The sequence below is a fragment of the Rhincodon typus genome, chromosome 13 (assembly GCF_021869965.1).
Source record: "Rhincodon typus isolate 14 chromosome 13, sRhiTyp1.1, whole genome shotgun sequence".
Taxonomy (NCBI): Eukaryota; Metazoa; Chordata; class Chondrichthyes; order Orectolobiformes; family Rhincodontidae; genus Rhincodon; species Rhincodon typus.
The window spans coordinates 42,721,356-42,747,593 of record NC_063344.1 but is presented as its reverse complement, the minus strand read 5'-3'; the positions used below and the strand labels follow the sequence as shown (position 1 = coordinate 42,747,593).

Below are 26,238 nucleotides of genomic sequence, written 5' to 3'. Positions count from 1 at the left end.
AGTGGCATCAATGGTAGGGCAATTAAAACTAATATTGCTCAAGTGGCTAGAATTAGAGGAGCGCATCTATCTCAGAAGTTTGTGGGTTGCAGGAGTTTGCAGAGACGAGCAGGGAGAGGCTATTCAGGATTTGAAAGCAAGGATAAGAAGTTTAAAGTCAAGACGTTGCTTGAGCAGGACCAATGTAAGTCAGTGAGCCAACATGTTGGGGAAAATAGACTTACTTAGAAGCAAAAACAGACAATTGAGTTTTGGATGACTCAAGGTTTACAGGGGGCACAATATGAGAATGCTGCCTGGAGTGCATTGGAATAGCTGAATTCAGAGGTAATGAAGGCACGAATGAGGGGCTAAAACAGAGTAATCTCACTGAGGTGGAAATAGATGGTTTTAGCAATGACATGAATGTGAAGTTGGAAGCTCATTTTGGGATCAAATATGACCCTAACGCTGTAAACAGATTAGATTAATCTCAATGTTTGCAGGGAATCAGTAGCTAGTGAACCACAATTTGAGTGTCAAAAATAAAACTTGTACCTTTCCATATTCTTTAATCAAAGCTTTCTGAATTAAGTAGTTACAAAATAAATTGAAGTGTATATTCAGAAATGTGAATTCAGTTGGACTTTGCTCAGAGCAAAAATATTGATGGTTGATTAGTTTACTGACAATTGTTGTAGCTGCCAGCAAAGTGGAACAGATTTTTCTATAAACAAGGGCAGAATGTAAAGAAAAAGATGCAGCAAGGAGAAGCCATAGTTGCAAACAAAAATGCTGGAGACAGCCTGAGGACCAGGTAATATCTACTGAGAGAATGCAAATCAGTTATGTCAGGTATAGATCTATCTGAAGCTGCTTCTCGAATGTTTTGTTTTATTTTGGATTCTCAGCAGTTGCAGCATTATGTCTTATTTTTAAGCTTTCACAAAAAAACAGTTTCAAAAAACTAAGATAAATGTAATGCTCGCTTTACTGATGCCTCTGTGGAGAGAGGAGGGCAAAATGAGAGAAAATAATGGCATTTTCTAACATCGTTTGTAATGCATTCAAATACATGAAATTTTAAAGAGAGGCAGATTAGATACATGTTGGAGTATATAAATCATGCTTTACTTGTAATGGTCTAAACTCAATCCCTTTGCAACTATGCTGTCCCTGTCTCTGGCATCAATCTGAAATTAAGCCAGTCTGTTGGCAATCTTAAAGTCATGCTTGATTCCAAGATGTGCTTCCAACCACACATTCATGACTTCACTCAAACAGCCTATTTCCACCTTAAAAAGATTACCTGATCGTGACCCTGAAATAGCCCCTCATATGTAATGAAGGCACATATGGACTTAGCTATTTCAAAGCACTCCAGGCTCGTAGTCACATCCTTACCCCTATAAATTTTGAAGTCATCCAAAATCCAGTTGTCCATCTGATCAAATAAATAAGCTATGTTCCACTTTTTAAACATGGCATTTACAACATACGAATTTACTAGAATTATTTGAGGTGTTAACAAGCAGGATAGATAAAGGGCAAGAAGTAGTGCATGTATTATATTTGAATTTTCAGAAGGCATTCGATGAAGTGCCACATATTAGGCTACTTAAGATAAGAGTCTATGGTGTTGGAGGTAGTATGTTAGCATGGATAGAGGATTGGCTAACAATTAGAACAAAGCAAATTGGGAGGAGTGGACATCTTCAGTATGGCAATTTGTACCTAGTGGTGCAGAGATCAGTGATGGGATCACAATTATTTACAAAAATGTTAATAACTTGGAAGAGGAAAGTGAATGTATTATAGCCAGGTTTGCGTTGACACAAAAATAGGTGGAAAGGCAAGTGGTGAGGATGATACAAAGTCCGCAGAGGTATAGACCTATACTGTATATAGGCTCAGTAAATGGGTAAAAAATTTGGCAGATGGAATACAATGCAAGGAAATGTGAGGTTATGCATTTTTGTAGGATGTAGAGAGCAGCTGAATATTATTTAAATGAGGAAAGACTGCAGAAAGATATGGAACAGACAGATTTTGGAATCCTCGTCCATAAATCACAAAAAAAAAATAGGGAAGGTAAATGGAATGTTGGCTTTCATTTCAAAAGGAATGCAATATAACAGTAGGTAGTAGATCCTGCGAAGAATGAAAAACAGGAGAAGTCCTTTGCAGGTTTGGAACAGGGAGGCTCTGAGCTGGGGTAGGCTTGATTGCAGGCTCAGGGGATGCCAGCACATTGCTGCAAGTGTGTGCTTGAGAAGTTGCAGAGAAAAACGTTTTTGGAGGATCTGAATGTTCTGTATGTAGCGGTCGTCGCAGTTAGGGCCGAATTGGGAAGGCCTGAACGTAGATTGGAGTCCATTGGGGATGTTCCATAGGCAGGTATTGAGAAAGGCAATGTGGCTGTAATACCTGGTTTGCTTCAGTACATGGTCGAGCAGTTTCAGGGCCAAATAGATTACCAGAGGGTTGCAGTGGGAGAGAGATCCACTGAGGACTTTCCGGAGGGAGGAGGGTAACTTCTTCAAGGTAGGCATCCTTAGAAGAGGCTTCACGGTGGGGTTAAAACTGACTCAGAGATAGTAGGAACTGCCGACGCTGGAGTCTGAGATAACAAGATTTCTGAAGAAGGGTCCCGACCCAAAACGTCAGCTTTCCTGCTCCTCTGATGCTGCCTGGCCTGCTGTGTTCATCCAACTCCACACCTCGTTATCTCAGACTCCAGCATCAGCAGTTCCTACTATCTCTGACAGTAGGTAGGTTTTGCTAAAACTAGGTAACGCGTTAGTCAGACCACAGCTGAAATACTACAAACAGTTTTGGGTTTTTAATCTAAGGAAAGATATAATGGCATTGGAGGCAGGGTCACAGGCTTATACCAGGTATGAAGGGACTGTCTCAATAGAGAGGTTGAGTGGTTTGGGCATGTAGTCATTAGAATATAGAAGAATGAGAGGTGAACTTATAGAAATACACAAGATTCTTAAGGAACTTGAGAGGGTAGGTGCAGAAAATTTGTTTTCCCTCTTGAGAGAGTCTAGGACCAGCGGGCATAATCTCAGAATAAGGGATTGGACATTTAAAACAGAGGGAAGGATATTTTTTCCTCAGAGGGTACTGAATCTGTGGAATTCTTTATCACAGATAAAGAAGCTGGATTATTAAGTATTTTCAAGGCTCAGATAGCCAGATTTTTAATCAGTCAGGGAATAAAGGGTGATGGGGAAGAGACAGGAACGTAGATTTAATGATTAGCAGATCAGCCATGAATGCCATAATAAATTGATGGGCTGAATGGCCTGGTTTAGTTTCTATACCTTATGGTGTTACAATTTTACTTAGTCTCAGAGGTACACTGCATGCCCTAGCCCAAACAGCCTCTTAACAACAGTTAGTGTAAAGACCATACATGACCTTGACTCACTAAGGGTAATTTTAACTTTCAGTAGTAATATAAAACTCTTGATGCCGGCTATGCCATCCATCATACATATGTTTAGTTTCCTGTTCTATTGACTGCAATGTAAAGTTCAATTCAGATGTAAGATGCAGCCAATGTATGTCGATACATCTCTGTCTTCAAGTACAAACTTGAATATACCTTCAAATATAAGCTTAATCAGAAGTCTGACTGTCGGGATTTTGTTTATTTACAGTCAACCTAAAATTGTTCAACAATAATCCCAGCTTGTGAAGGTAGTGTGTCAAAAACAATTCCTTTAAAAAAGTTCTCAACTTCAGAATGGTTAGCTACGTCTTAAAATCAGATAAAATTAAAAATGAAAAACAATTCAAAAATAGTTTTAAGGACTCCAAGCTACAACGTATAAAGAAACACCACATTATGAAAATGTAATACAAGAGTTTGGTGGTACCTGAAAAGGAGAAAATCTGTGAAGCTTCAGTGCCCCCTTCTGATGGAATTTAGCAAAGCAGCTAGAACAGTAATCTTCTCCACACTCCACACAAACCTTTAAAAAGTGAAAAAATACTTTAAAAGTCGAGACTAACTGACATGTCAAATGATTTGAATTAAAAAGACACCTTTCTTCCTGTGAATATATTTACAGTTATTTCTTGAGCTCAGATGTAGTCAAAAATCAGAACAGAAACTGAACTGCTTTAGGAGATATGAGATAACAAGGTGTAGAGCTGGATGAACACAGCAGGCCAAGCAGCATCAGAGGAGCAGGAAGGCTGATGTTTCGGGCCTGGACCCTTCTTCAGAAACTACTATCTCTGCTTTAGGAGATAGTAAGGATTGCACATGCTGGAAGTCAGAGTCAATAAAATGTGGAGTTGGAGGAGCACAGCAGGTCAGACAGCATCAGAGGAGCAGGAAAGTCAATGACCTGAAACGTCGACTTCCCTGCTCCTCTGATGCTGTCTGACCTGCTGACCTGCTTTAAGCCCGTTTTACAAAAGCAAGTTCCTGGAGCCTGTAAAGGTACACAGATGGATTACATGAGTATCAAAAAATTTGGCAATATAATGCAGTAGAGCTCCTGAAATCACTAAGAGCACATATCAGGAATTATGAGCACACTCAACATTTTCCATATATTATAATAAATGGATAGAAATTGTGGGAAATGCATGTGATTTCATGATATGTACTTCCAGTAAGGAAGGGTTCAGCCTGTCAGCAGTTTCTTAAAATTAGCCCTTATTACACATTAAGTTTTGAAAAACATCACTAAAACAACAGAGTAAAAAAATTAAATATAAAAATAAGACTATGAGAACATAATACCCCAAGCATTCAATAGAATTTTGTAAAATGAAACAATGTTAATTAATTCATCCAAAAATACTTCACATTTAAAGTTAGGCAGATATAAATATTTTGAAACAGGACAATGGATGAGTTGCACTGAAATTTCTCCCCATTCTCTGCCACCCCTGTGCCCCCCCTCCCTCCCCTTGGTGGGTTACAGCGACGTTCCCTAAGAACATTAATAATATGTGTTGAAGCATAAAACTGAGTGCAAAACAAGTCAAATTATGAGTGCAAATTTGCTGCCTGGTCCTTTTTTAAAGGTCAGCTTTGTGTTATCAATTTTATTTAGTTCAACCCCAAGCCATTAGCCACATAGCAAAGAGGATTTTAAACTTTTACAAAATTTCGAGTGCAATATAAGTTTCATTTCTACTCTGTAAATTGAGAATTGGGGCAAAGAGATCCAAAGATTCTCACCTTCAGAGAAAACAATTATCCTTAACTCCATGTAAACAGGTGATATACTTTAAAAACAATGTATCTCTTGATTCTAGAACTTTGGCAAGAAGAAACATGCTTTCAATGTCTCCTCAGGACCTTGTAGGTTTCAAATAAGATCACCCTTCTTTCTTCTAAACTCTAATGGTTACAGGCTCAACCTATCTCTCCCAGACAACCTTCCCTCCTCCCTCACATCCATCCCGGGCATTTGTCAAGTGAGCCTCCTCTGAACAATTTATATTCTTTCTTGAATAAGGAGACTAAAACTATATACAGTATTCCACATGTGGTCTCACCAAAACCGTGTACAACTGCAGCAAAACATCCTTACCCTATGTTCCATTGCCATTGCAATAAATTATGGAATTCCATTTTCTTTCTTACTTATTACGCATGCACACTAAATGTTTGTGATTATACACCAGAACATCCAGATCCCTTTGTATCTCAGAGTTCTGCGATCTCTGTCCATTTAAATCATATAACGCTTTTCAATTCTTCCTGCCAAAGTGGACTAGTTCACATTTTACTGCATTATATTGCCAAATTTTTGATACTCATGTAATCCATCTACGTACCTTTGCAGACTCCATATGTCTTCTTCACAACTTACTTTCCAATCTATTATTAACAAATTTTGCAACCATATATTTGGTCCCTTCATCCAAGCCATTGAGATAAACTGTCAATCACAGACTCCAGCACTTCACTCATTGATCTTGTCAACCTGAAAATGACTTATTAATGCACACTCTCCATTTTCTCACCTATCCCTAATTTCCCACCTCCATTCAGCTGATTTCAAGTTTAAAGTACTAGTCTTAAATCCATTCTTTATTCCCTCAATTGATGTGGAACTCTATCTAGTATGATCACTGTAATGTCTGGGTACATTCACAATGAGGTTGTTAATAAATCCTGTCTCATTGCATACTACCAGATCTAGTACAGCCTGCTCTATGGTTGCCTGCTTTAAGAAAATATCCCTAAAGCTCCACAAACTCATCATCCAGGCTACCTTTGCCAATCTGATTAATCCAACCTATTTGTAGATTAAAAGTACGTTTCTCATAAGCACCCATTATCTCCTACTGAATATCACATCCTATAGTCTGCAGGAGGCCTATAAACAGCTCCCACAACTGACTTCTTACTTTATGAGTTCGTATTTCTGCCCAAACTGATTCTACATTGTGATCTCCAGAACTAAGATCATCTTTCATTCTTGAAGCAATATTGTCCTTAATTAACCTGCCCACTTTTTCCCAACTACTTGTCCTTCCTAAATATCACGTATCTATGAATATTCAGGTCTTTGTCATTGTGCAGACACAGATCTGTAATCGCTATCACATCATTTTAATTTGGGTTGTCAATTCATCCATTTTGTCACAAATGATATATGCTGATATGGAACTTTGAGCTGTGTGTTCTGTCGTTTTTGTAACCTCTAACATTATCTGGTGATGCATTTTTAGATTTGATTACTCTGTCCTTTCTGCCACACTCAAGAAGGCAGTGATATTCCTTAATGCTACTTTGCTCTCTTCTATATTTAATTTTTCACATCTTTCCAAACGTGATCACCTAACCCCATTATTTAGTTTAAATTCCTCTCGATAAGTCAAATTCTATGACTCACCAGAACACTTGTCTCAATACGGTTTAGGTGAAGACCATCTTAATGGTACAGCTTCCACAATACTAGTGCCAGTACCCGATGAATCACAGTCTATTTTTCTGACAGCAATATTGATCCACACATTTAACTCCAATATTATTTACCCTCCACCAATTTGGTCATGGTTCAGGTTGTAACCAGAAATTACCAGCTTTGGCACTTTTTTTAAGCTGCTTATATGATCATCACCATCTCTTTACTAGCTTTACTTAAGTGGACCACAGCCAGTGATTTCCCATACTCCTTCCCCCAACCCCTTTCACCACCACCATTACAGATGATTCCACTTCAACCCAGAGCAGATATTGCAAACACTGGAACAGGCAACACAGCCATCTAGATTGTCCCTCTTGCCTTCAGAGAATTGTTTAGTCTGGTTAGGAGATACACACAATTTGCTCATCCATCACACAGCCATTGGTTTCATCCAAACAGGCTGCAAGAAATTTGAACCATTGAACAGTTGCAAAGACTAAGTCTCTTTCATCTTAATTTCTGGGTCTCCATACCCATCTTACTCTCCCTCACGTCCTTGTGGCCCTGATAAAATCAGAAGAATTGTTCCCAAAGAGTTGGCTTGCCATCTGGAAGAATGCATCCAGGTAATTCTCCCCTTCCTGATTGGTCACAATGTCTGCATTTTGGCCTCTATCTCAATGATTCTCATGTCAAGCTCCTCAAGCTGTAGGCAGTGCAGATATAGTTGGCCTGAATCACACATCCTGCTAACTTATATGCTAATGATTTTCTTTTTTTAAATTAATTTATAATCAACAAGTACTATCACTACAATCAACACTATTAGCGTTTATCAGTCATAAAACGTTACAATTACAAAAGGTTAAAAGATGAAAGAGCAAAATTCTCAGCAACCCATCACCAACCTGCTGCTCTATGATGTCACATTTGATTTCCGAATATAGACTGGGACTGCCATAACGTTAAGGGCTTGGATGGAGAGGAATTTGTTAAGTATGTACAAGAAAATTTTCTGATTCAGTACATAGATATACCTACTAGAGAAGGTGCAAAAAAACTTAACCTATTCTTGTGAAATAAGGCAGCGCAGGTGGCTGAGGTGACTTTGGGGCCAGTGACCATAATTCTATTATTTTTAAACCAGTGATGGAAAAGGATAGACCGGATCTAAAAGTTAAAGTTCTAAATAGGAGAAAGGCCAATTTTGACGGTATTAGGCAAGAGCTTTCAAAAGTTGATTGGGGGTGGATGTTTGCAGGTAAAAGGTAGCTAAAAAATGGGAAGCCTTCAAAAATGAGATAGCGAATCCAGAGACAGTATGTTCCTGTTAGGGTGAAGGTCAAGGCTGGTAGGTGTAGGGAATGCTGGATGACTAGAGAAATTGAGCTTTTGGTCAAGAAAAAGAAGGAAGCATATGTCAGGTACAGACAGCAGAGATCAAGTAAATCCCTACAAGAGTATAAGGGCAGCAAGAGCATCCTGAAGAGGGAAGTCAAGGGGGCAAAAAGGGGACATGAGATAGCTTTGGTAAATAGGGTAAAGGAGAATCCAAAGGGATTTTACAAATACGTTAAGAACATAACAGTAACTAGGGAGACAATAGGGCCCCTTAAAGATCAGCAAGCTGCCTATGTGTGGGACCACAGGAGATAAGGGAGATACTAAATGAGTATTTTGCATCAGTGTTTAGTGTGGAGAAGAATTTGAAGATAGACAGTTGTATTTGGAAAGGCAAGGACTGATTAGGGATAGTCAACATAGCTTTGTGTGTGGGAAATCATGTCTGACTAAATTAATTGAGTTTTTTGAACAAGTAACAAAGAGAATTAATGTGGGCAGTGCAGTGGATGCAATCTATATGGACTTCAGTAAGGCGTTCGACAAGGGTCCTCATGGTAAGACTGGTTAGCAAGATTAGATCACATAGAATAGAGGGAGAACTAGCCATTTGGATACAGAACTGGCTCAAAGGTGGAAGTCAAAGGGTGGTGGTGGACAGTTGCATTTCAGACTGGAGGCCTGCGACCAGCAGTGTGCCACAAGGATCAGTGCTAGGTCCACTACTTTTTGTCATTTATATAAATGATTTTGATGTGAACATAGGAGGTATGGTTAAGTTTGCAATGACACCAAATTTGGAGGTGTAGTGGACAGCGAAGGTTACCTCAGAGTACAACAGGATCTTGATCAGATGGGCCAATGGGCTGAGGGGTAGCCGATAGAGTTTAATTTAGATAAATGTGAGGTGCTGCATTTTAAAAAGGCAAATCAGGGCAGGACTTATACGCTTAATGGTGCGGTCCTGGGGAGTGATGCTGAACAAAGAGACCTTGGAGTACAGGTTCATTGTTTCTTGAAAGTGGAGTCGCAGGATCGTGATGGTGGTGTTTGGTGTTAGAGTCATACAGCATGGAAACAGACCCTTTGGTTCAACCAGTCCATGCCGAACATAATCCCAAACTAAACTAGTCCCATCTGCCTACTCCTGGCCTATATCACTCCAAACTTTTTGTTATTCATATATCCTTCCAAATGTCTTTTAAACGTTGTAACTGTACCCACATCCACCACTTATTCAGGAAGTTCATTCCACATACGAACCACTCTCTGTGTAGAAGAAATTTGCCTCATATATCTGTCTTTTTTAAGTCTCTCTCCTCTCACCTTAAAAATATGTCCCCTAGTCTTGAAATTCCCGATCTTAGGGAAAAGCCAACTACCATCAACTCTATACCTCTCATTATTTTATAAACTTCCATCAGGTAACCTCTAAACCTCCTACGCTCTAGTGAAAAAAGTCCCAGCCTATCCAGCCATTCCTTATAACTCAAGTCTTCCAAATCCAGCAATATCCTGGTAAATCTCTTCTGAACCCTCTCCAGTTGACAATATCCTTCCTATAACTGGGTGACCAGAACTGAACACAGTATTCCAGAAGAGGCCTTAACAATGTCCTATATAACCTCAACACAACGTCCCAACTCCTGCACTCAAAGGACTGAGCAATGAAGGCAAGCGTGCCAAATGGCTTTTTAACCATCCTGTCCATATGTGATGCCAACTTTAAAGAATTATGTGCCTGCACCCTAAGTCTCTCCGTTCTACAACACTACCCAAGGCCCTACCATTAATTGTATAAGCTCTACCTTTGTTTGTTGTACCAAAATGCAATACTTTGCATTCATCTAGTTTGAACTCCATCTGCCATTTTTCAGCCCATTGACTCATTTGATCAAGCTCCCTTTGTAATCTTAGAAAACCTTCTTCATTGTCTACAATGCCACTAATGGTGTCATCTGCAAACTTACTAACCATGCCTTCTATATTCTCATCCATATCATTTATATAAATGATAAACAAAAGAGGACCCAGAACCGATCCCTGTGGAATACCACCGGTCACAGGCCTCCAGTCCCTAAAGCAACCCTCCATCATTACTCTCTGTCTCCTGCTGTTAAACCAATTATGTATCCAATTGGCAAGCTCCCCCGGAATCCCATGTGACCTAACTTTACTAATTAGTCTACCATGTGGAACCTTGTCAAAGGCTTTACTAAAAACCAAATAAACAATGTCTACTGCTTTGTCATCAATAACCTGTTTGGTAACTTCCTCAAAAAACTCAAACAAGTTTGTGAGACTCGATTTTCTTAGCATAAAACCATACTGACTATCATGAATCACTTTTTGCCTTTCTAAATGTCCATAAACCCTATCTTTTGTAATCACCTCCAACAATTCACCCACAACTGAATTCAGATTCACAGGACTATAGTTCCCTGGTTTCTCCTTACGACTTTTCTTGAACAAAGGTACAACATTAGCCACCATCCGATCATCAGGCACCTCACCCGTGGTTATAGATGATGCAAATATTTCTGCAACGGGTCTTGTAATTTCCTCCCTTACTTCCAACAACATTCTGGGATACATTAGATCAGGTCCCGGTGATTTATCCACCTTTACAATCTCTAAGACCTCCTGAACTTACTCTTCTGTAATGTAAACTGTCTTTAAAACATCAAAAGTTTATTTGTCTGCATTCTCTGGATTCTATTTCTTTCTCCACAGTAAAAAGTGACGCAAAATATTCATTTAGTATCTCTTCTATTTCCTGGAGTTCAACACAATCATGACCTCCTTGATCTTTAAGAGGACCAACCCTCCCTCTCATTACAAAAAAAGTAGCTAGAAAAGCTCAGCAGGTCTGCCAGCATCTGTGAAGGAAAAACCAGAGTTAACATTTTGGGTCCAGTGACCCTTCCTCAGAATTTCCTCTCTCTAGTTACCAACTTGCTCTTAATGTATTTGTAGAATCTCTTTGGATTATTCTTAACTTTACCTGCCAATGCTATCTCATATCCTCTCTTTGCCTTCTTGATTTCTTTCTTAAGAATGCCCCTACAATCTTTATATCGATTAAAAGATTCAATTGAACCAAGTTGTCTATATCTGAAAAAAGATTCTCTTTTATTCTTGACCTGAACCTCAATACCTTTGTTCATCCATTGTTCCTTAATCTTACCAGCCTTACCCTTCACTCTAATAGGAACAAAATGCCTCTGAACTGTTGTCATCACACTCTTGAATGCCTCCCACTTGTCAGACGTCCCTCTACATGCGAACAGTCTACTCCAAACAACTTTTGAAAGTTCTTGTCTCATACCATTAAAATTTGCTTTACTCCGATTAAAAACTTTAACTTTTATCCTTTTCCATAACTATTTTGAAACTAATAGAATTGTGCTTGCCTTTATTGGTCAGTACATTGAGTATAGGAGTTGGGAGATCATGTTGCGGCTGTACAGTGCAATGGTTACGCCAGTTTTGAAATACTGCATGCAATTCTGGTCTCCCTCCTTTGGAAGGATGTTGTGAAAGATTTAGAAGGATGTTGCCAGGGTTGGACGGCTTGAGATATAGGGAAAGGCTGATTAGTTTGGGGATAGAGGTTTACAAAATCATAAAGGGCATTGACAGGGTAAATAGACAAGGTCTTTTCTCCAGGGTGGGGGAGTCCAAAAGTAGAGGTCATAGGTTTAAGGTAAAGGGGAAAGATTTCAAAGGGGCAACTTTTTCATGCAGAGGTTGATATGTGTATGGAATGAGCTGCCAGAGGAAGTGGTGGAGGCTGGTACAATTACAACATTTAAAAGGCATCTGGATGCGTATATGAATAGCAAGGGTTTAGAGGGATATGGGCAAAATGCTGGCAAATGGGACTAGATTTATTTAGGATATCTGGTCAGCATAGAGGAGTTGGACCGAAGGGTCTGTTTCCATGCTATACATCTCCATGAATCTATGACTTTTGTCCAAATTTGCTCATTTCACTAGACTGAATGGGTTTGGATTTGGGACAGGATATGATAGGGTATGATGGGACAAGATAGGATAGGATAGCCTTGACTTATTCTTTTAAAACTTTCTACCTCCTCCTTTCACAGCTATCTGTAAAATTAAGGCAATCTTAAATGTACCACTCATGGAAACTATTGACATATGCACTGCAGCACTATATATATCATGCCAACATAGATGCATCACCATTGTTGAATCAGTATCCATTCAAATTATGAACTCAGCAAATCACACAGTTGAGTTCAGTTTCAATGACACCATGTATGCTCAATTAGATGGTGTTGCTATGGAATCCCAACAAGGCCCAGATCAAGCTAACACCTTTGTTAGTTTTTATGGGAAATCAGGGTCAGTTAGCTCAGTTGTCTGCATAGCTGGTTTGCAATGCAGAGTGGGCCAAGAGTGTAGGATCAATTCCAGCATACACTGAGGTTATGAGGAGGGACTCTCCTTCTCAATCTCTCACCTCAACTGAGGAGTGGTGACACTCAGGTTAAACCACAAGTCATCTGTCTCACCACGAGTCTCATGGTGTCTCAAGTTTTAACAAGAGGTGAAGTTACCCGTTTCACATGCAACTAAGCAGTAGCAACACAAGTGGTGTTTGCCACTAACAGCACATCGACATCAAGCCAAAATATACATTCTGCTTATCATAAAAAGGAGTAGAAAGGCGTATGAATTTCAGTGCCAAGGTGATGCTAGTTATATAGGTTATATGGCCAAAAGACAGGTGCATAATATGAAACACAATATCCTTTCAGATTGTCAGACAGGCTTGCAGGTGGCACACCTGTGTGTACTGGAAGCTATATTTACCAGTACACAGGAACTCAACTGCGTGATTTGCTAAGTTCATGGTTTCGATGAGTGGTACATTCATGATTGCCTTAATTTTACAGATAGCTGTGAAAGGAGGAGGTAGCAAGTTTAAAAAGAGTAACTTGAGGTTATCCTATCCTATCTTGTCCCATCCTACCCTATCATATCCTGTCCCAAATCCAAACCCATTCAGCCTAGTGGAATGAGCAAATGTGGACAAAAGTCATAGTCATGGAGATGTATAGCATGGAAACAGACCCTTCGGTCCAACTTGTCTATGCAGACAAAGAACTGGGACTGTCTCAATTCAATAAAATATGAGACAACTATTTTCTGGATCATTTCTCAGGCCAATGCCTTGATCAACCAGAGTCAACCTGCCTGATTTAAAACTTAAACAAATCTTGGCAGTTAACTGTAGTCATTACGCAACTGTGCATTCTCCATGGCAGTGCCTCTATCAGGGTCCATTTTCCAAATAATCAGCACTCTCCTCTCATACAATATAATGCTGTTTTCTCTTTACAGTGGTATTTCATCCCAATGTCTTGAGAGTGCAAGACAAAAACTGTGTCAAAACATATCATTTTTCAGCATTACAAAAATCTAACTGAACTATATAACATTTGAGGGGTCTTCACAGGATAATGCTTAAATGATATTTCTCCTTGTGGATGAATCTAGATCTAGTGCACACAGTCTTAAAAATAAGCAATCTCCCATTCAAGTTAAAATTAAGGAGAAATTTCTTCTCTCAGGGGATTGTTCTCTATCACAGACAGCTGTGAAGGCTGGATCACTGAACATATTCAAGGTTGAGTTAAATCGATTTTTGATCTACAAGGGAGTTAAGGGTTATTGGTGCTTATGCAGGAAAGTGGAGTTACAGCCACAATCAAATCAAGTAGTATTTTATTGAATAACAGAGCGGGTTTGAGAGTCTGAATGGCTGATTCCTGGTCCTATTTCTTATGATTTTATGATAAACTGACTACATTTGAATGTTAGAGAAAAAAAAACGCTGCTAGATTAGTTAACTTGTTGGTAATATTAAGAAGGACAAAACTGTTGTCAGTTTGGCATAAAAACAATATGCTAGGGTATCTGTGATCTCAAACTATTTGCCTGGATTTAATTTGGGCAACTTCACAGCCAACATCTAATACACATTTCTCATTAATTAGATGTCCCATAAATCAGTTCATAATTTATTGTTTTATTCAATTTCTGATAGTCTCATTCTGACTATAAACTAGTTTAATTGAATTTATTTCTAGTCACATACATTGTTTAAAACATATATTTAAAATATGTGTTACGCCACAGTGGTATTAATCACATGTAATACACAGGGACAGACTACCAGAGGCAATAATTACATTTCTAAAGCAAAATCGTTAAAAGGTGCTTGCTTTAGTTTGCTTGGATTTCAGACTTATTTTGATCAATAAGGTCAATTAATCCTTTACAAACATCAAAATTTGTGCGTGAATTTTATCAGCTTTTTCCATTATTAAAATGAAGCATCACAACCAGGTAATCAGTCTTCACGTTTCCATTGACTTAGCTATTATTGTCAAACAATGTGAAATAAAGGATTTATTTGATAATGTATCTCTTGTCTTACATACCAGCACAGGACTTCTGATCTCACACTGTCCACATAATTTCCCCTTAACTTTTAGTTTTTCACTTTCACAAACTGCTGTATCGATGATGGCATGTTTCCTAGGCTCTGTAATAAGCAGAACAAGAAACCATTTTATATGCTAATAGTCTGCATAAATACAAACTAAATAAAGACAATAACCATACCTCCACGTTGATCTTTCAGTATTCTGATTTTTGTCTTTCCAGAAATTATCTGTGACAGAATAAACATAGCATTCAAAGGATTACTTTGCAGAAGAGCAGAAAAAAGTGACTATGTCTGCGCACATCAATTTCTGCACAACTATCTGCTTATGGAAGAAAAAGTTGGCAACAACAAAGTTCCAATCGTAAACAAATAAACAGCAATTATTCAAAGATCTTCCTAAATCTGCTCAGCATCCCGTTCATAAAATGAGCAGACCTACTTGGAGTAGATTGAAGCAAACCTTTCAGACATGAGAATGAGTTACAATGTTCCCATTAATCTCCAAAGTCATTAATTTTGCAGCAGTCTTTTATTGCCTCATCCAATTGTAGCCATGACATTCAATGTTCATCTTGTTCTAATAGCCAGTTATTCTGATCCTGTCAGAAATTTAGACATCCTGGACAATGCCACAAAGGTCCACGCAATAAGACTATCCCATAATCTGAACACACTTCCATTTAAGCCTGGCCTCCAGTGATCCAGAAACTGGATATTTTGGGCCATCAGAATGGAAGTGAAATAAGGTGAGTGGTGTAGAGATGGATAGAAGAAGCAATGTAATAGAGTTGAAAGTGTTGCTGAATACGGGCGATAATAATGATGGGAAAGGATTGAAAAAACTGTATAATACAATGCAATTGCTTTACCACCAATTTCCACAGCAATCACCCCAATGACCACAAATAAAGCTGTGTGAGGACACTATTCAAGCGGGCCACAACTCAGTGCAACACACCAGAACTATGCTGAAAGGAGGAACAGCACCTACACAAGGTCTTTGCAAACAACGATATCCCAACAACTACGGGTGCCTACTCGATAGACAATGGCTAGAGGATACAGTATGCCCCGATACACTGTCCACACTACCCTATATCAAGAATATATCAGATATGACAAGGAGATTCCCACAACCACTAGGAATCATGGTAGCACACAAACCCACAGCTACACTATGACAAACACTCACAAGGACCAAAGACCCCACATGCATGACGTGCAGAACCAACGTAGTTTACAAAATACCTTGCAATGACTGCAACAAACATTACATCGGCCAGACCGGAAGGAAACTAGCCATCAGGATACAAGAACACCAGCTAGCAGCAAAACAACGCGACAAACATTCCTTCGTCTCAGTACACTTGGACAATGAAGGTCAGCAATTTAACTGGGACAACGTGACCATCCTAACTCAAGCCAACCACAGACACAAGCTGGAATTCCTAGAGGCCTGGTTTTCAACCCGTAATGCAATTAACAAACATGTGGAATTAGACCCCATACACAAACCCATGCAGAACAGAACTGGAAATGACACAATCCAACTTAACAGACAGAATCACATAAGTGCCAAGCACAGTAGAACAACATTGCTTCATCGGAGGCTGCACTGGTAATGTCATCTAGCATGGTGACGAAACGTCTATACAATAACCAGCCAGCTTGGCGAGCAAGCCAACAACCTGCTTTACCATGCAGTTTCCACAACAACCATCTAGGGGTAGTTACATTTCTATCATAGGAATAAACATGGCAGACTTGGACAGAATTGGATTGGACAGAAAAGTGAGCTAGCATTGATATAGAAACATTTGGCTATTGGGGCTAATAGATAGTATATTTCCATAGTTATTCCCAATAAGGCTATCTCAATAACCATTATTACAATTTCTTTGTTGAATTTCTCAAACATTGCATCAAATGTTACAAAAGCCAGCTGAAGGAATTAATTCATATCATCTTATGATAGACAATTTTATTTCTCTGTTAATTTGATGTGTCTCCTTACCTTCTGATTAACATTTTCTTTATTTCTCAGCACTACCTGTGCATGATTTACAAGACTCCCCATCTGTCCAGATTTCCAATGATATGGTCCTGATCGCCTACAATACCCAAAATGAATAACAAAATTGTAGCACTCCCATTAAAAACTATAATGATTCAATACCAGTAACTATTTTATCTTGCGACCAATAGGATAGGATAAAAGGATAGGATAAATAGGATAGGGCAGTGGAAGTGGGGGGGCACGTTAAGTTGATTCACTTAGCTGGATGCTTGGTTTGCAACGCAAAGTGATGCCAACTGCATAGGTGAAATTACCAGAAAAGTTACTATGAAGGATTCCCCTTGCCTGAGACTTGGGGACCCTCAGGTTAAACCACCGTCAGTTGTCTCCCTCTAATGAGAGAGCAGCCCTATGGTCTGGTAAAACTATGGTAAACATTTTACTTATCATCAAACACTACACAGTGAGGCAAGTAATTCAGATTATGAGGTGATATTAAGAAAGAACAAAACTCTAAATATTAAGTCCCTCTACAGAGACATCTGGAGCACGTAACAATTTTATAGATGTCTATTAACATTTATTATGGTCAGATTTTACACTGTACAGAGGTGAATATTTTAAAAAAGCCTCTTTAATTTAACTGCAAGAAATCAAAATATAGAAAATCACAAGTACATTTAAAATTGCCTTCGAGCAAGTTGACAATATAATCCAATCCTGAACCAATAAACATTTTTATAGGTGGTTCCCAAATGCAAATACAAGATGTACCCACAAATTTACTAAGCACGGCAATTAATTAAAATTACTTACAGGCAATCCCCAAATTGAAAGGATAATCCCTATGAAAAGTTTTTTTTTGACTCAGTGAGCTTTTTCTGAAGTTAAATTTCATAATTTGTAAAATCATCTTGAATGGTTTAACTTGTTGAAGCAGTAAGAACAAGTTCAGTTTGCAGTTTTATTTCAGAGACAGAGGAGATAACGTTTCTGTTGGATTCAATAGCATATTTTACTTCCACAGGCGTGGTCATCATACTTTGGAGAAGCATGTACTTTTAAAATGTTAACATTCAATTGATTAAGAATCAACATAGTCACTGTGGTATTAGAAGTAGACTATTTGGCATCTCCAGCCTGCTCTGACATTCAATAAGATTATCACTGACCTGTTTGTAGTTTGCATTCCAGATTCCCATCTGCTCTTGACACTAAAAAACGAAAGGACCATGGATGCTGTAAATCAAAGACAAAAACAGCAACTACTGGAAAAGCTCAGCAGGTCTGGCAGCATCTGTGGAGAGAGATCAGAGTTAACATTTTGGGTTGAGTCAGAACAGTTCTGAGGAAGGGTCACTCAACCTGAAACATTAACTCGATCTCTCTCCACAGATGCCGCCAGATCTAAGTTTTTCCAGCAATCTCTATTTTTGCTCTTGATAACCTTTAACTCCATTGCCTAACAGAAATCTACCAGCTTGCAACTTAAAACTATTTAATGCAACTTAAAACTATTTAATGACCCCATCTCCACCTCCTTCTGAGGCAGAAAGTCCAAAGTCTCAAAACCACAAAATTTTTCTTCTCATCTGTGCTCTATAAAGGTATTTTAAAACATTAGCCCCTGGTTCTAGATTCAACCACAACAGGAAATATCCTTTCCACATCCAAGTCATCAAGACCATTCAGGATCTTATATATTTCAATCATGCCACCCTTCACGCTTTTAAACACCAGTGAAAACAAGACCAGTCTATCCAATCTTTCTTCCAAGATGACACTCATTCCAGATATCAATCTAGTAAATCTCCATTTTCACTCTTGAGAAGACCACACTCACTTTATTTGAAATTAAAACAGGAAATATTGGAGAAACTCAGCAGGCCTGGCAGTATCTTTGGAGAGGGAAACAGAATTGATATTTAGGGTCCAAATACATTTCTTCAGAACCACTTTATTTGCTCTTTTTCTTTTTAAGTAACTGTGAAACACTCACTGTCTATTTTGTTTTACAATTCTATCTAGCTACCTCTCATACTGCAATTTCTAGCTTCAGATTAATCCTTCCAGTTATTGTCTGCCATTCTATATATTTTGTTAAAATGACCTGTCATTAGTTTTATCAATTATGAGGTCATCTTAAATTTGATGTTTGCCTAACATATTTAGTTATCTCTCAGCAAAGTATGTGAGTGGAAAGTCTAACAGATGTCATCTTTACCATTCATGAAAGATTCCTGGAAAGGATTTGATAGCATCTACTCCACAAAATCCAGCAAAGGGAATTCAACCAATCACAACTGTTCCAGGAAGACAACCTAGTACCAGCACCTTGAAAGTACAGCACAATTTTGGAATCACAGCACTATATCGGACATTCTGTGACTTAACCATTTCTCATGAACTTAAATATCACTCTGCCAAAGTACTATACTGTGACAATGCTGCAGCTTTTAAGAGGTTATTTTGTCCCTTTTTTTGAAGAGTGGTCAAAAGGCGGAGATGACAAGCACTCTGGGGTAACATAAATAGCTTGTGAGGCCTTGTGTTTTTTTTTTAAAAAGAGCCCGAATGGGTGTGGCCAGCTCTCACGAATTAAGATTTCTGGGTTTTGGTCTTTTTCAGTAGCATTATGAGCTACTAGAGTCTCAACAGAGTTGGAAGCTTCACTGAATGTCTCCTGGCCACTCTCTCTGAATTTTCTCTTGATATTTTTTCCTTCCTGGATTGGAGAACTGCATGTGAGAACCTGTGTCTGAATTTTCCTTTCTTGTCAAGGGGTCTGTTTATGGTATGTTACTATATTGGGACAGTTAATTAGTAGTAGTTACTGTATCTATTATTCTGTTAAGTTTTAATAGTGTTAAACTATTCTAAATTCCTCTTTTTTTGGTTGTATTTTAACTGCCCTGTTTAAATAAATTGTGTCTTGCTTAACATCGAGTAGTTTGACCAGTCGCATTGCGTCTGGAACAGATACTTTACATTTGCCTTTAAAATATGAAAAATTTAGGGTCTAGGCTACCTTGTTAAAGTATTTTGAGGGAATCTGGTCTGGGCCATAATAGTACAATTAACCCTCTGCAGAGTTTTCATTTTCTTGTTTCAACTCTGGTGTCTGTGTCAGTTTCCTTGAAGAAGGTAAATGTATATATTTACATAATTCAAACTGTTTGTCAATGATTCTTGCATCTTTGTTTGACGAATTTTATTTTTGGTGGTAGAGCAGTTATTTGTTGTTAACTAAAGAAATCTGCCTAGCTTGTTCTTAAAACTGAACTGAACAACAGTGTTTGATATATTTCGGGCCATATCATCAATTTAATGGAATTTAAATTTTGATGTGACCAGTAAGACAAGAAAGGTCAGTGGATCCCTCCAACCCAAGTTGTAACACCTTCCAAAACCTTTTTGTCTATGCAATAAGAAAGCAATAATTGGCAATGTAATTGTGAGAGATGCCTTGGGGATGAGTTACCATTATTTGGTAGAATTCATCATCAAGATGGAGAGTGAAGCAGCTGCTTCTGAGAGTAGGGACCTGAATCCTAAGGGAAACTACAATGTTATGAGATATGAGTTGGCTTTAATGGACTGGGAAATGTTGCTGAAAGGAATGACAGTGGATAGGCAATGACAAACATTCAAAGAATGAATGGGTAAACTACTGCATATTACTGTCTGGCACAAGAGTGCAAAGAGAACAGTGACTAAACCATGGCTTATGAGAGAAGTTAGAGATAGAATTAGATGCAAAAAGAAAAGAGACATTGGCAAGAAAAAAAAACACAACAGGCCTGAAGATTAGGAACAGTTTAGAAGACAACAAAGGAAGATCAAGGGATTGATTAAGTAGTAAAAAAAAGAGTACAAGAATAAGCTGGTGCGGAATACAAGAAGTGACTGTAAAAGTTTCTATAGGTATGTAAAGAGAAAAAGATTGGTGAAACTAATGTATGTCCCTTATAGTCAGAAATTGGGAAATTTATAATGGGGAATAAAGAAATGGTTGATGAACTAAATTCATACTTCACTTCTGTCTTCAGAAAGGAGGGCACAAATAACATATCAGAAAGGATGGGAAACACAGGGTTTAGTGAGAGTGAGGAGCTGAAGCAAATCTGTATTAGTAGAGAAAAGGTGTTGATGGGATTGAAGGCTGCTAAATCCCCAGGGGCTGATAATCTACATCCTAAATTACATAAGGAAGTGACCTTAGAAACAGTGGATGCATTGGTGGTTATCTTCCAAGATTCTTTAGACTCCAGAATAGTTCCTACAGATTGGAGGATAGCTAACATAACTTAAAACGTAATTTTAAAAGGGAGGTGGACAGAAAATAGAGTCTGATGTTGGTAGTGGGGAAGATGCCAGAGGCCATAATCAAAGATTTTATAGCAATGCACTGAGAAAACAATGGTAGAATCAGACACAGTCACCATGGATTTACAAAAGGGAAATCATGCTTAACAAATCTACAGAAACTTTGAGGATAGTAACGAGTAGAGTTGTTCGGGGGAGCCAGTGGATGTGGTTTATTTGAACTTTCAGAAGGCTTTTGACAGAGTCACACATAAAAGATTAATGTGCATGGGATTGGGGGTAATGTATTGAGATGGATAGAAAATCAGTTAGCAGACAGGAAACAGAATAGGAATGAATTAGTCTTTTTCTGAATAGCAGGCAGTGACGAGAGGGCCACTGCAAGGATAGGTACTAAGACCCCAGCTATTCACAATATATATTATTGATTTAGATGAGTCAACTAAAAATAATATCTCAAAATTTGTAGATGACAAAAAGCTAGGTAAAGGGTGAACTGTGAGGAGGATGCAGAGATGTTGCAGTGCAATTTGGGCAGACTGTGAGAGTGGGCAAATGTATGGCAGATGCAACATAATATGGATAAATGTGAGGTTATCCAGTTTGAGGGCAAAAATAGAAAGGCAGATTATTATTTGAATGGCTAGAAATTAAAAGGGGGTTATTCAAAGATACCTGGGTGTCTTTGTGCACAAGTCATTGAAAGTAAAGTTGTCCTTGCAGCAGGTAGTAATGTAGACCAATGTACAGTTTGCCTTCATAACGAGAGAATTTGAGTATAGGAACAAGGATGTCTTACTGAAAATATGTAGAGTCAGAACCCACATGACACCAGGTTATAATCCAACAGATTTATTTGAAATTGCAAGCTTTCTGAGCACTGCTCCTTTGGCAGGTGAAGACAGGTGTCATATGACTTCGGACTCTGTCCACCCCAGTCCAACATTGGCATCTCCACATCATGAAAATATACAGTGCATTAGTGAGGCCACACTTGGAATGGTGTGTACAGTTCTGGTCTCCTTATCTGAGGAAGGATGTTCTTACTATAGAGGGATTGCAGCAAAGGTCTACCAAATTGATTCCTGGGATGGCAGGACTGACATTTGGGTAGAGATTAAATCAGTTAGGATTATATACTCTGGAGTTCAGAAGAATGAGGATGGTTTGATAGAACCCAGTAAAATTCTAAAACAACTAGACAGATTGGATGCAGGAAGTTTCATTGGTGGAGTAGTCCAGAACCAGGGGTCATGGTTTAAGGATAAGGGATAAACCTTTTCCAACTGAGCTGAGGAGAAATTTCTTCACTCAGATAGTGGTCAGCTTGTGAAATTCACTACCATAGAAAGTGACTGACGCCAAAACATTCTGTGTTTTCAAGAATGAGGCAGATACAGCTCTTGTGGCTAAAGGGATCAAGGAATACTGTGAAGGAGTGGATGGTGGTTGGGCAATTAGGATATTGAGCTTGATTATCAGCCATGACCATATTGAATGATGGGGCAGGATTGAGACTCGAATGGCATTCTCCTGCACCTTTCTTTTATCTTTTAATTCTCCATTCTCTTAAAACACTTCAAAAAATCCATCTCTGACTACAATTTTGGTCAACCAACCTAATATTATTTGGTGACCCAGATAAGATTTTGTCTGCTAATGCTCAAATAAAGCCTCTTGGGAATTTTTTTTTAAAACATTGAACATGCGATATAAAAGCAGTTATCATTGAAAACCTGTCCACCTCATTCACAAATTTATACAAAACTAAGTGAAGCAGTAACTCTTAACACTTACTTCCGTTCTTCCTTTTCCTTACGCATGGCTTGTCGAAGCTGCTGCAACCTCTGTTCCAGTACATCACTGTCTATTTCGAGCCGCAGAGTTTCTAATCGTAGCTCCCGAAGGTTTCTAGAGAAAATAGAATCAAGAATTCAATGCTATACATGTTGGGAAACTCAATCTATGCTAACCTGATAAAGATAACAATAATAATTAGTATGCCTCCACTCCCACTTCATACTGTATTTTTAGAATCTTTTCAATAATCAATACAATAAAGCATTAAGTGACAAATATCAAACTTTCAAATACTGAACTATTTCATTTCAGAACTTTAAAGTTCCAAACACTGCCTGTCTCTACCTGACTATAGGTGCAATAACCATAAGACCATGAGACATGGAACAGAAGCAGGCCATCCAGCCCATCAAATCTGAGATCATGGCTGATCCACAACTCTACTTTCCCACCTTCCCCCATAATCCTCGATCACTTTACTAATGAAAAATCTGTCTGTCTGTCTTGAATATACTTAATAACCTAGCCTTAACAGCTACCAGCGGTTAAGAATTTGAGAGATTCACAATACTCAAGGTACTCTTCCTCAACACTACCTGAAATATGCAACCTCTTATTCTGAATCTACTTCACTGTATTTTGCAGTTTTAAATACTTTTATTATATCCTTTATAACAGATCTAACATTTTCTCAATAGCAGACATTAAGCTAACAGGCTTATTCTAAATGAAGATTTTATTGCAATATATCCCAATGGCTTATTGACAAATTTAATCTTAAATGTATTTATCTCAACTCCCTACTAGGATCACCAGAAATGGGGCCTCCTTTATGACATTCTTCATCGCACACTCATAACAATATACACACAAGCCTAACATTTGACAAGCATAGTATTTTTGATATTTCTTTGTCTCCGTTAGTAAAGAACAATTTCAGTTTTTATAATCAGTGCCCAAATTGCAACATTATCAATGCTCGTTGTTGGGAATAACAGTCTTTAAATATATGTGGGAAATACTACGAGATTTGATTATTTGCATATTCTCTGGATTGAGAGGAGTTGTACCTTGTGACTTCTTGGAAATAAAGCCAATAGTTTGATGTGTACTTTAAGTCACCCAGCTGTTTATACAGGAAATTAAGTGACTTTGGAGCAGCTACGAAGCAAAGCTTTCAAGAAAAAAGAAGTTGGAGTTTATTACCTTAATTTTACTGGAAAAACCTAACTTTGAGGGGACTAGAAGCCCCTCACAGTTGCCCAGCAATGCTCTCTGAACTTAGGCCTCTGCAAATGGACCTTAGAGACAGAGATTAAAGAAGGAACATCAGAAGCTGCAGCCTCTTTCCTAAAATTCAGTTTCTTAGAAGTTGCCCCTGGGAACCTGATAGATTGTTGAAATACCAGTATTTGTCTCTACCTGGTAAAATGGACATACTGCATTGCGAACAATTCTCAATAACTTGAATCCAAGCAGGTTGAATTCAGAAATAGACATTTATCATCCATCTACAGCTGTCAACAAATCAGCTTCATTGAGAGAAAATTCAATGGCCATGAGAAGTGATCACGTTTTGTTCTATATCTCCAATTCAAGTAGCTATTGCATAATCAATAGTCTCCTCTTGCTTTCAGAATTAATTTTGCTTATAATAAACTGACTAACTTATTCTTTTCAAACAAAGCTAGTGGATGCCTCATTTATTTTTAATAGTGATACAAAAGAGAAACAATTGTTGATTTTGGTGATTGAATCAACACATTTAAACTTGTGGTGCAATTGGTGAAGTAGAGAGTTTGATTATCAACACGCATCTCATGTCACGATTATAACATTATACTTGCTCTTTGCTGTTATTCAGAAGTGGCTGAGTAAGTAACACTACTACAAGATTTCATGCTTAAGAATTTTTTGCAATAAATTGGTAAAATATTAAATAAAGGATATTACATCAACTAAATTGATTCTGGCCAGAGTATAAATGTTCAATCAATGTTTCTGACTGTCCAATGTGATTTGTGTATATGAACACCTACTCCTTAATGGAGGGGCGGTGGCATTCTCACTGGCCTTGTAAACCAGAGACCCAGGCTAATTTTCCATGAAAACTGCATTCATAACCCACCATGACAAATGGTGAAATCTGAATTCAATAAAATCTGGAAATTAAAGTTAGTCTATTGGTTGTTGTGTAGCGACTGTTAATTGCTGTAGTCAACGAGGTGTTTTTTTTTAAATGTCCTTTAGAGAATGAAATCTTCAGTCTTTACCTGGTCAGGCCTACATTTGACTCCACAGCAATGTGGTTGACTCCTAATTGCTTCTGAAATGGCCATGGAAATCTGTAGTACGTATTTTTAAACAAATTCTTGACAAACACGCAAGCAGCAATCCAAATTAATCAAAGTTTAACAGGGCTACTTTTTACCTTGAGAATATTTTAACATCGATTTTACCAATCCCGTCAATTTGTTTATATCGATGCAAAAAAGAACTGACACAAACTTAATCCTTCTAAACTCAAAAAAACACAAAGCTTGAGTGGAGGCCTGAGATGGGCTATACACAAAAAATATTCTATTATATCTGTTGTAAAATCCAATTCTGCAAAGTTCCAGCTTATGTGCAATAACAAATAAAGAATACTGATCGTTTCATGTGCCATTAGTTTGGATTAAAACCTATTAAAACCTCAGAATGCGACGTTTAAAAATTAGCTGCCTATCAAGTATCTATACCTGGATTAATTAATACACAAATTGAAAGCATCACATCAGCTAGACTTGCAATTGTGTCACATTCAGAAGTTAAACTACTGAATGCATTTTATTCAAACCATGGTCTAAAACTGAGATCAAAAACGAAATTGCTGGAAAGGCTCAGCAGGTCTGGCAGCATCTGTGAAGGGAAAGACAAAGTTAACGTTTCGGGTCTGGTGACCCTTCCTCAGAACTGCCGGTTCTGAGGAAGGGTCACCGGACCCGAAACATTACGTCTGTTTGTTCCTTCACAGATGCTGCCAGACCTGCTGAGCCTCTCCAGCAATTTTGTTTTTGTACCTGATTTACAGCATCCGCAGTTCTTTCGGTTTCTAAAACTGAGATGCTGGCAAGCTCTATGATCATTAATAAAAATTCAAAAGAAGATTAGAATCTGTTTTCCCAAAGTTTTATCCTCCCATAAAAATTCTACTTCAGATCTTCATAGCCATTAAAATTTTAACACAACCGAAGTTTGTGCAATATGCAGTTATTTCACTTACCTTGCTTTTAACTTAACAGACGTGCCAGATTTGTTGCCTGGAATCACGACAAAATTATTGGGATTCATGTTCATTGATTGTGATAATTCAAAGACAAGGAATAACTGTTGTTATATCCAACAACAGTGTTACA

General features: G+C 38.2%; 1 protein-coding gene across 1 annotated transcript in view; it reads right to left on the bottom strand.

Moving 5' to 3' along the window:
- Positions 1-26,238, bottom strand: part of zbbx (zinc finger, B-box domain containing) — an 82,654-nt gene extending 56,416 nt beyond the window's left edge. The window contains exons 1-7 of the mRNA XM_048604611.1: positions 26,106-26,238; positions 22,838-22,951; positions 17,887-17,928; positions 16,712-16,808; positions 14,874-14,922; positions 14,690-14,793; positions 3,870-3,965 (exon numbers count right to left, since the gene is read on the bottom strand). Coding sequence (XP_048460568.1) covers positions 3,870-3,965; positions 14,690-14,793; positions 14,874-14,922; positions 16,712-16,808; positions 17,887-17,928; positions 22,838-22,951; positions 26,106-26,179 — 576 coding nt within the window. The 5' untranslated portion in view covers positions 26,180-26,238. The remainder of the gene's footprint in view (positions 1-3,869; positions 3,966-14,689; positions 14,794-14,873; positions 14,923-16,711; positions 16,809-17,886; positions 17,929-22,837; positions 22,952-26,105) is intronic.